This window comes from Ostrea edulis, chromosome 7 (assembly GCF_947568905.1).
Source record: "Ostrea edulis chromosome 7, xbOstEdul1.1, whole genome shotgun sequence".
In the NCBI taxonomy this organism is placed as follows: Eukaryota; Metazoa; Mollusca; class Bivalvia; order Ostreida; family Ostreidae; genus Ostrea; species Ostrea edulis.
In genome coordinates, this window is record NC_079170.1 from 9,265,736 (window position 1) to 9,276,722 (window position 10,987).

General features: G+C 36.7%; 1 protein-coding gene across 5 annotated transcripts; it reads right to left on the minus strand.

Annotated features, from left to right (window-relative positions):
- Positions 1–1,477: 1,477 nt before the first annotated feature.
- On the minus strand, positions 1,478–10,533 carry LOC125653531 (uncharacterized). 5 transcript variants are annotated; one of them, XM_048883098.2, is made up of 7 exons: positions 10,416–10,506; positions 10,132–10,188; positions 9,963–10,042; positions 9,632–9,873; positions 9,392–9,548; positions 3,074–3,220; positions 1,478–2,193 (listed from the first exon to the last, which is right to left on the minus strand). In XM_048883098.2, exons 4-7 carry the CDS (start codon positions 9,827–9,829, stop codon positions 2,084–2,086), a joined length of 612 nt encoding a protein of 203 aa, XP_048739055.2. In that variant the 5' UTR covers positions 9,830–9,873; positions 9,963–10,042; positions 10,132–10,188; positions 10,416–10,506; the 3' UTR covers positions 1,478–2,083. The 5 variants fall into 5 exon arrangements, with proteins under 5 accessions (XP_048739055.2, XP_048739057.2, XP_048739056.2 ...); XM_048883100.2 differs by having other exon boundaries at positions 10,113–10,188; positions 10,416–10,504; XM_048883099.2 differs by having other exon boundaries at positions 9,963–10,051; positions 10,113–10,188; positions 10,416–10,504.
- Between the last annotated feature and the right edge of the window lie 454 nt (positions 10,534–10,987).

Consider the following 10,987-nt stretch of genomic DNA (forward strand, 5'->3'; position numbering starts at 1 on the left):
CCGGACTGTGGCTAATTATCGCAAAGTCCTTTAAGGCCAGAAGCAGTACGTGACCTCCGCAATCCTCGATAAGGACAGATCAATGACCAACACGAAGCGACTGAGAGAGTTCGTTACCGGACGCATTATTAACCTGGTCACTCGTCACAGATATGAGAACATGCCAGTACACAGTTGATGTATTAAAGTACATGTATACCATTGCGAGAGTCCGCAAGATTCCAATTTCCCGAAAGCAAGCATATATCCCAAGGGAAATAGACTGCAGCACAAAGGGGAACTTTAATCGCTGACTCCTTTAAGGAATGAATTTATTATTTTTTCATTGGATGGCGGTATACCACGAAAAACAAGACGAAAAACTGCATCATTGCGCGTAGCGCATGATGCAAAAGTTTTCCGTCTTTTTTTTTTTTTTTTTTTTTTTTTTTTTTTTTTTGTGGTATACCTCCATCCAACGAAAAAATAATGAATTCATTCCTTATCATTTGATATTCTAAAACATTGAGTTTATACGATAAAACATTATATGATTTGAGTTGAATTAACGAGTTATTCTTGGACTACATTCTATGTCATTTAATCGAGATGGGCGTAGTAATTTGTGAATACACAACTTTAAAAAAAACCTAAATCCGTTAGGCCTAATGGCGACTTCCACGAACTGATGTTTACTGTTCAGCAAACGGGTTTCTTGTGGACTGAAGAATGCAAGGTGAAGATAACGAACAATGATCAATCTCATAACTCCTATAAGCAATACAAAATAGATAGTTGGGCAAACACGGATCCTGGACACACCAGAGGTGGGATCAGGTGCCTAGGAGGAGTAAGCATCCCCTGTTGACCGGTCACACCCGCCGTGAGCCCTATATCCTGATCAGGTAGACGGAGTTATCCGCAGTCATAGTGTGCCAAGAACGGCTTAACAATCGGTATGAAACGCGTCGGACAGCATTTGACCCAATGATAGGTTGTATTGACGAATTTGATCGTTATAACGACCATAGAATTTGCGAAATGCTGACTTCAATCGAGACTGTTGAAACCCCTGTACCATCAACTTGTTTGTCAGTAGCTTACCTCGATTTAAAAACTGACTATACACAGAACAAGCTCTCGCATATCGAATCAGTTGGGATATACATGTATAAACATCATATGCAGGTGATAATGGAATATTGCTACATAAATATGGGAAGTTGACGATGGAGGAGCTGAATTCAGTTTTGAAAGGATGAGTTAGAGATAAGTCCAGTTGAGAGAAATGAAATAAACATGGTTTGAAACAAGATAGAAGTTTCTGTGTATAGTAACCGTATGTCTGTACCCAATCTAATTAAAATTACATGTTAGATCCGCTCACATACTCGGTTTGTGTAGCTGGTATGCGAGCGGATCTAACATCCGAGTAATTTTGATTAGATTGGTCTATACCTAAACTGTTTTTACATATCACACCCTTACAGACCCCGTCTTCTGCTTTACTCCTTTATTGATCACAGAAAAGGACAGACATGATTCAGATGAACATTGCAATCGTAATAAAACACAAATAAACAGGAAATGGTCTTGTGTTTTTTACTGCCTGGTAGCCATCCTGTGACAATTCTGAAATGCATTGTGAAATATTTTCCTGGTATGCAGGAATAGGTATAGAACAATTTCACCATTCTGCTGTAAGGTATATAATTTATATTGTACATGTACATATTTACAGATAAAATCTGCATGTTCATCGCATTGTAGCGAGTAATTATTGCCAAGAGGAGTACATGTAAGGATAGAACTATGAAAGTAAGGTTAAAAGTAGTTTCAAAGGAAACGTACTTGATAATAATGTATTGCGTAGTGATAAATATCAGGACAAGCTTATACAAAGTCTGCATGTGTGTATTCATTTGATTTTCCAATGACTTGTACATAAATATAAATAAACAATAAATCTATACCTCAACTGCATACCACTAGCTTTCCTGCTATGTTTTCATGATTGAGACTTAAATCATGGTAAAATAAACATTTAGAAATAGAAATTCATAGTCAGATCTATGCGATGAGCAAACGCGCTATGTTCACTACATTACAATCTCCCAGTGTTCACCACGACAGGAACGGTAACTGTGTACTCCGTGGTTATCGAATCATTCGCAGTGTACCAGGGTGGAAGGTTGGGGTCCGGATGTGCGGGATCTAAAATGAATCAGCCATGATAAGAATAAAGTATGTAGGTGTATAAAATTGAATACAATGCAGACACTGACTTCCCCAGCGGCGGACGTATATTGTAAATACGTCACCGTGTCAAAACAACATGGAGTAAGGATTGATTGATTGATTGTATCTTGTTTAACGTCCCTCTCGAGAATTTTTCACTCATATGGAGACGTCACCAATACCGATGAAGGGCTCCATATTTAGGCCTATGCTCTCGGTGCTTACGGCCATTGAGCAGTGAGGGTTCTTCAGTGTGCCACGCCCACTGTGACACCGGATATCCGTTTTTAAGGTCATCTCCTGTTTTAGATGGAGTAAGGAAAGTGCACAACTATAGGCATACAAAGCTAGTGTATCAAAGGTCAGGGGTCACCTAAAGCAGTCAATCTAACCTAGTGTATCAAAGGTCAGGGGTCACCTAAAGCAGTCAATCTAACCTAGTGTATCAAAGGTCAGGGGTCACCTAAAGCAGTCAATCTAACCTAGTGTATCAAAGGTCAGGGGTCACCTAAAGCAGTCAATCTAACCTGGTGTATCAAAGGTCAGGGGTCACCTAAAGCAGTCAATCTAACCTAGTGTATCAAAGGTCAGGGGTCACCTAAAGCAGTCAATCTAACCTAGTGTATCAAAGGTCTGGGGTCACCTAAAGCAGTCAATGTAACCCAGTGTATCAAAGGTCAGGGGTCACCTAAAGCAGTCAATCTAACCTGGTGTAACATAAAGCAGTAAACCAATGAAATTGTTTTCTTGATACACTGTACATGGACTACATTTATTTTTATAAAACAAACGGTTTGAATCCTAATCAAATACCAGTATCTATGCTCAGTTAATTACATTTTTTGATAGTACTAACCTGATGTTGTATTGTTCAGACGTGTGTGGGGGATTTCAGAATTTCTAAACACAGTTCCAGTTGATCTTTTTCGTCGATAGATGATGATGCAAAACATGGCAATTCCCACGGTAACTAGTACGGCAACAAGTCCGATCACCCAGGTATCTGTCAATTTAAAACTGTACATTTCATTGGATTATTCATGTACCCAATAATTCAGTTTTATTTAAAGCCAATACAAAAAAGGTGATAAATACGAATCCCTACAATATCGTATTCTAGTAATTGTTCGCTACACAATGAATCTCAAAATGCTAAACATTGATGCAATAAAACCAGGAAACTGTATGGAAATGATAAATAATCTTTGATATCGACGTTTACGAATTATACATATTTTCGGTAAATAAGACTGAGAGATCTACACACACTAAGAATTGCTATTTCAAACATTTCGGTTGAGCATCACTGAAGAGACATTTTTTGTCGAAATGCGCATCTGGTGCATCAAAATTGGTACCGTATAAGTTTTACATCAACTCATATTCAGTAGGCAAAGATTTTGTCATCATCCTTGGCATCTGTCTGTAAACTTTTCACATTTTCGACTTCTTCTCCAGAAGATTTGGACCAATTTCAACCACACTTGGCAAAAAGCATCTTTGGATGAAGAGGATTCAAGTTTGTTCAAATGAAGCTAGGGTCATAACCCTTCAAAGGAAAGATAATCACGAAAGTGCAAAATTAGGATGGGATCATTTAAAAATATTCTTCTCAAGAACCACTGAAGAAGTTCTTTACCTGGCAGCTACCTGACATAGTGCGCATTCACGTTTTTAAGTTCATGCCCCCGGGGCTAGGGTAGTGTCACAATAGGGGAACAAAGTTTTACATGCAAATACATAGTAGTAATCTCTAAAATCTTCTCAAGAACCACTGGACCAGAGAAGCTGAAATTTACATGAAAGCTTTCTGACATAGTGCACATTCACGTTTGTAAAAATCATGGCACCTGGGGGTAGGGTGGGACCACTACAGGGGGTCAAAGTTTTACATGTGAGTACATCATCTTCGTTAGCCAAGGGTTTACGATCCGATCCGCTTCTCTACAATTCTTGGCTGTGTTAGCACGATTTTCGTGACAACAATTTCCTACATATGATTGGATGCAGGCCAAGTCCCCTGCAGAGATCGTGTTGCGTCAGAATACGTGCAATACGAAGGAATGTGAAAATAATAGTTATTAATAAGATTTTCATAGTCTCTATAGAACATGGTGGTGTATAGACTCTGCAATGAGGCTTTACCTACAAAAAAAGTTTATTGATTTTAAATGATTTACATATAAAACAGTGTAACTCACTGGTTTCAACTATTTTTATTTTAACAACTCACAAAGTGTAGTTGAAAAACGCATTTTCATTGGTTGAACACGATGTAAACCAAACAGTATGTTTTCTCCATCCGCTAGAGGACGACACTCAAAGGTACGAAAATCGTTCTAACGTAGCCAAGGGTTGTAGAGGAGCGGATCGTAAACCCTTGGCTAGCGAAGATGGTGAGTACATATGTATATAAGAAAATCTTTTTTAAAAATATTCTTCTCAATAACCACTGAGCCAGAAAAGTTCAATTTTACATGAAAACTTCTTGACTTAAGGAAGTTAGCTCCTGAGCTTTTGAGTACAACTGCGCAGGATGCTACACGATTATGTATCTATTTTATGTAATGATTGATTTGTGTTGCTTATGTTGTGTTGACACTAACAGAAAAATAAAGTTTAATTGAATAAATTTTAAGTGCATAAATGTCATGTTTAGAACACTATAGCTCAATAACAACCCCAGTTTTTATTTTCAATTTCCTAATTCTCCTTCAATGTAGAAATCAAAAATACACTTCCCAAAAAATTGACACTACTCCAAATGTCAGGTGCGAACCTCTTTAAAGTAGATCCAAGTTTATTAGAATTATGGTCCCAGGGGGTAGGGTGGGGCCATAATAGGGAATCGAAGTGTCATATGCTGATTTATAGGGAAAATCTTTAAGAATGTCTTTTGAACTATTCAAGGTAGGGCTTGTTATTCCAACATAAGGAAATACATAAAATCACCTGGTTTTCAGCAAATAGAAGAGACACAAATCAGATAGATCATAACGATCTAGTTCGTCAATACAACCTCGCATTGGGTCAAATGCTGTCTGACGTGTTTCATACCGATTGTTAAGCCGTTCTTGGCACACTGATTTTGACTGCGGATAACTCTGTTTACCTGATCAGGATATGGGGCTCACGGCGGGTGTGACCGGTCAACAGGGGATGCTTACTCCTCCTAGGCACCTGATCCCACCTCTGGTGTGTCCAGGGGTCCGTGTTTGCCCAACTATCTATTTTGTATTGCTTGTAGGAGTTATGCGATTGATCACTGTTCGTTATCTTCACCTTGCATCACTATAAATGGCAGATGTAGACATTCATTGTTAGACGTAAAGACAAGGAGAGGTGCAGACTGCGGGAGTGGTCAGTAAAGTGAGGTTAAAACTCAAGAAGCCTGCAAAAAAAAACCCAAAAAAAAACAACAAAGCAGTAGAAAGACGTTCAATATACAAAGACTGAAAGAAAAGGACATCCAAATGAAATTTAAAATAGAACTGAGAAATAGATTTGAGGCATTAGATTGTATAGACAGAACTGAAAACAACACAGGAGAAAACATAGAACATGAATGGAATGCCATTGAAGACATTTATCAGAAAACATCTGAGTCAGTGTTAGGTGTAAAAGATCCCAAAAGGAAAGAATGGATTAGCGACAATACATGGAATACAATCGAAGAGAGGAAAAAGCTAAAAATGAAGATGATGCATACAAAAGTCTAGTAGATTAAAGGAAAAAATACGGCAAAAGACAAATAAGTTAAAGCTAAGACTAAACTTGATAAGAGGAAATATATAGATGACCTAAGTAACGAGACAGAGGCAGCTGTACTTCGGGGCGACCTTAGTATGCTGTACAGAATAAATAGAAAGTTGTGTGGTAAACATCAAAATACAGATAAACCAGTCAAGGATAAGGAAGGAAATGTCATAACATCTCAAGCAAAGCAACTAGAAAGATGGGCAGAACACTTTAAGGAGACATTGAATAAAGTAAATAACTGTGAGGCATTGAACATCCAACCTTTTGGCGAGTCTCTTAATATCGACCTATCAGACATCTCCATAGATGAAATCAAAAGAGACATTAAGAAATTAAAGAACGGGAAGTCCCCTGGAATAAATTCAATTTGTGCTGAAGTACTTAAAGTAAATGTAGAGTTTACAGCAACTATTATACACCAACTGTTCAATAAGATATGGAACAATGAAAACATTCCGGGGGACTGGACAAAAGGCATCATCATAAAACTGCCCAAAAAAGGAGACCTAACAATATGCGACAATTGGAGAGGTATAACATTGTTATCCATACCAAGTAAAGTATTCCTTAGAATATTGTTAAATAGAATAGATGACTTAATCGACAAGAAATTGAGGGAAGAACAGTCTGGATTTAGACGAAACAGAGGATGTATTGACCATATATTTACAATAAGAAATATCATCGTACAAAGCTTAGAATGGCAAAGCAAAATCATCTTCAATTTCGTAGACTTCAAAAAAGCATTCAACAGCATTGATAGACATTACATGTGGAAAATACTTTCAGCATATGGACTACCAGATAAAATAGTAGCACTTGTCAAAGCGTTCTACAACAACTATGAATGCTGTGTTATCCACTACGGAGAACAATCTGATTGGTTTAATGTACACACTGGAGTGAGGCAAGGCTGTATTATATCTCCTCTTCTCTTTATCACGGCTATAGATTGGTGCATGAGATCTACCCTCGGAAATGAAAATACTGGAATAAGATGGACATTGGAATCATTTCTCGAAGACCTTGATTTTGCCGATGATGTCTGTCTCATCTCTAGCAACAAACAACAAATGCAAAGAAAGACAGCACGACTAGAAACAACTGCACAGTCTATTGGTTTGGACATAAATACAACGAAGACAAAAGTATTGGCGATAAACAATACCTGTAATACACCCATAAGAATCCAGGATCATAACATCGAAGAAATAGACAACTTTACATACTTAGGTGCCATCATAAGTAAAGAAAATGGAACATAAAAAGACATCGAGAATTAGCAAGGCAAGATCAGCTTTTTGTCAGTTAAGACCTTTATGGAGATCAGGAAAAGTTTCCCTTAAAACTAAAGTAAAGATCTATAGCAGTAATGTCAAGTCCATATTACTTTATGGAGCAGAGTGCTGGAAACTTGTTCAGAGCGACCTTAAGAAGCTGTCATCCTTCCATAACACCTGCCTTAGGAGAATCTGCAAAATCTATTGGCCGAAAAAGATCTCTAATAAAGACCTATGGAGTAAAACATCTCAAAAGAGCATCCAATTAGAAATTAAACAACGCAGATGTAGGTGGCTAGGGCACGCCATGAGAATGAACAAAGCATGCCCAGCAAATGTCGCTCTCAGATGGACTCCTGAAGGGAAAAGAAAGAGGGGAAGACCAAAAGAAACCTGGCGAAGAATGATAGATGGAGAGTTGAAAGAGATGGACTAACCTGGAAAGAAGCAGAAAAGAAGGCAAGGGACAAACAAGTGTGGCCGGAGCTGATTTCAGCCTTATGTGCAGACATGCACGAAGAGGATTAAGTAAGTAAGGTAGGACTTTCATATTTTGTAAATACGTTCTTCATGGAAATACCGGATGCAATATTGTGTTATATTGTGATAATGACCTGGAAATTTGACCTTCCTTATATAAAAATCTTACCTATTCAGAATATCATAAACTATTCAAAGTAGATCTTTCATATCTTGTATATATATTTATTATGACAAGACCTTTTATTTAATATCATGCTATTTCACATTGTAACCTTAAACTCGGAATTTGACATTTTTTTAAAAAAGAAAACATAACCTGTTAAATACTAAGTATATCCAGAAATATTTTAGATGGCGCTTTCATAATCTGTATATAGGTCCTTTATGACATGACCTTGTACAAAATGGTTTTCGATCTTTTGACCTTGAAGTTTGACCTACTTTAAAAAAAACTGACGTATTCAATATTTAAGGCAGGGATTTCATATTTTGTATATAGATTCTTTATGACAAGACCTTATTAATTCGTAAAGTTTGACCTTGTGACCTTGACTTTGGAGATGGACCTACTTTTTGAACCTCTGACCTATTCAATATCTTCTGACCTATTTCAGGTAGAGCTTTCATGTTTTGTATTTAGAATTCTTATGGCATACGACACGGGATTTTAGTCAGATCTGCTAGGGGTAAAATGAGATATTTTGGCTAACAAACATACCATAAATGAAAAGTAAACAATATATATATATATATCTTTCAGGATTGGAAGTTTCAAGATTTACACGATTTAAAAATAGCAAAAAATTACAAGTTGAATTTGATAAAAACACAAAGTAAAGGAATTTTAATCCTGGTGTAGCTCAGCTTAAGGTCACAGGGAAGTCATCTAAATTTTCGATATATTGCATATTATGGTAAACATGATCAAGTGACGTGTGATACATGATCAAGTGACGTGTGATACATGATCAAGTGACGTGTGATACATGATCAAATGACGTGTGATACATGATCAAGTGACGTGTGATACATAATCAAGTGACGTGTGATACATGATCAAGTGACGTGTGATACATGAGGTACCGGGCATATTTTACAATTACATTGTACATACTTAAGTGAATAACAAGAGAAATCAAGCAAAGTTTGTTTTTCAAAATAGCAAGGGGAAAAAAATGCATTTTTAAAACATTAAGATTAGACTTGTATAGTTATTCATAATTTTGATGTATTTTCTTCATAAAGTTACCATAGATACGAATTCAACTCATTGTCTCAAGGCTGCTTCCTTTAGAGTTACATCCCTTGATTTACCTGATTTGAGATGGCTCATTTCACCAAAATTTTTTATACCTCATATGAACACGATTTCATCATCGAAAGAGTGATGCAAGCTCTCAATTATTTTAAATGGATTTTTTGTGACTTTTCCCGGAATAATATAAACGTGTTTTGTTCGCAGGATTTTAAAAGTGAATTGTTCATGCGTTGATGACGTACTTTCTCTGGAACAAATATTGTGATATGTTTCTAGTCCGACATTATTGAATAAAAAACCCATAAACATGATTCAACATTTTTCATCAAAACGTTGCATAAAATTTCAGCAGATAAATTCAAAAACTAGAAGACATTGTTCAGTGTATACTTACAGTCTTTCTTCGTGTCCTTGGCGTCTGACTCGACATAGACTTTCAGGCGAAAAGAGTTCGATGTTTTGGAAATCGATTTAGCACTCTTTGCGTACAGTCCTATATCAATCTGGTTACGTCGACAATATTTGGTAGGAGATTTGTTACAACCGTACGTCTAAACAAAATAGAAGAGCGTTGTAAACATAAATACTACGGTAGAACACGCTTTAATTGCCTCATACGTCTGTAACATCTTACCCGTGCATTTTCCACTGCCTTGGTATGGTCGTAATAATGAATTTTTACGTTACAATCTTGTATATTAAACGATTCCACGTCAACGCAGATTCTACTTAGTGGTTCCACTGGGTCAAAGGTCACCTTGCAGTCAAAAAACCGAGGTTCCACCAGAGGGCTTCCTGTCCATTCAACATAGAATTCTCTAGTGGCGTCCATTGTGTAGAACGGAACACGTTTACAGTTGTAATCCGAAAAGCGAACTAAGACCAAAAAATGATCATGTGTATCAAAGTGAGAAATCTCCGGAAGGGAAGATACAAAGACTTCTGGCGTATTGATCCGTACTTACAAGTTTCGCTGCTTTTACTTTCCACCAATGCGAACCACAGGGCGATGCTTAAAATCCGAAATTATGCCATTCTGTGAAATCTACAACACCTACTAATCATTACCTTCACTATATGTCTCTTTATTACACTAATTCTTTTGATACTAATACCTTCTATTGTTTTTCGTACGCTAATGAACAGGAAAATCCACACCTCACGTCATCATAGTTATCGTTATAATTCTCTCTGCGATTTAAAAAAAAAATATGCAGACCGTGTCAAATACCCGTATATATGAGCCATGAAAACATTTCTTATAGGATGCTATGCATATGTTAACAAACTTCCTGGTTGAATTTTAAGACCACGATTTCCCCGCTTCCTGTCAATTATAACATTTTCTAAGTTATCTTTACGATCAAAACCAGGTATTTAACGATTCAACCATACCAAGTACCCTAAAGTACACTTACCAATGGGAAGGAACGTCACCTTAGTCTGCTGTTAGTGTTTATCCAAATGCATGAACCTCTCAAAAATGGCTGTCTCTAATATTGCATGATCAATTGTGCGTGCATTTTGACCGGGTAGGATCACTGATTTCTGTATAGTGCATCCATTTTTATCGCTTGAAACTATGAAATATATGACGAAAGTTGATGTATATATATATATATATATATATATATATATATATATATATATATATATATATATAATTTCAGTTTTTAAGAACGTTTGCATAAGTACATTGTCTGAATTTGATTTAAATGAATATTTAGAGAGATACTTTGAATATTGCACGATTACAGACATAGATATACCCGAATTGGATGAATTTAAATGCACAATAGGCGGAGCTTTAACAATCCGAGAGACGGTGGTGGATCTGTTTATTCAATATCTTCGAAAGTGAGTATGCTAAATAAAAGTAAAACAAGTTCACAATGCGTATTAGACGCACATATATCAGTGACGGATCAGCCGGTAAATCGTGGTGTCTTGTTTAGAAAAATGTCAACGATAAAATAAGCAATAATTTCTT

Coding starts and splice junctions, on each gene's coding strand:
- LOC125653531 (XM_048883096.2), bottom strand. CDS start 9,829: ATGGACGCCACTAGAGAATTCTATGTTGAATGGACAGGAAGCCCTCTG. Junction 9,549..9,631: donor AGGCAGTGGAAAATGCACGG/GTAAGATGTTAC, acceptor TATTTTGTTTAG/ACGTACGGTTGTAACAAATC. Junction 3,221..9,391: donor CAAGGACACGAAGAAAGACT/GTAAGTATACAC, acceptor TTAAATTGACAG/ATACCTGGGTGATCGGACTT.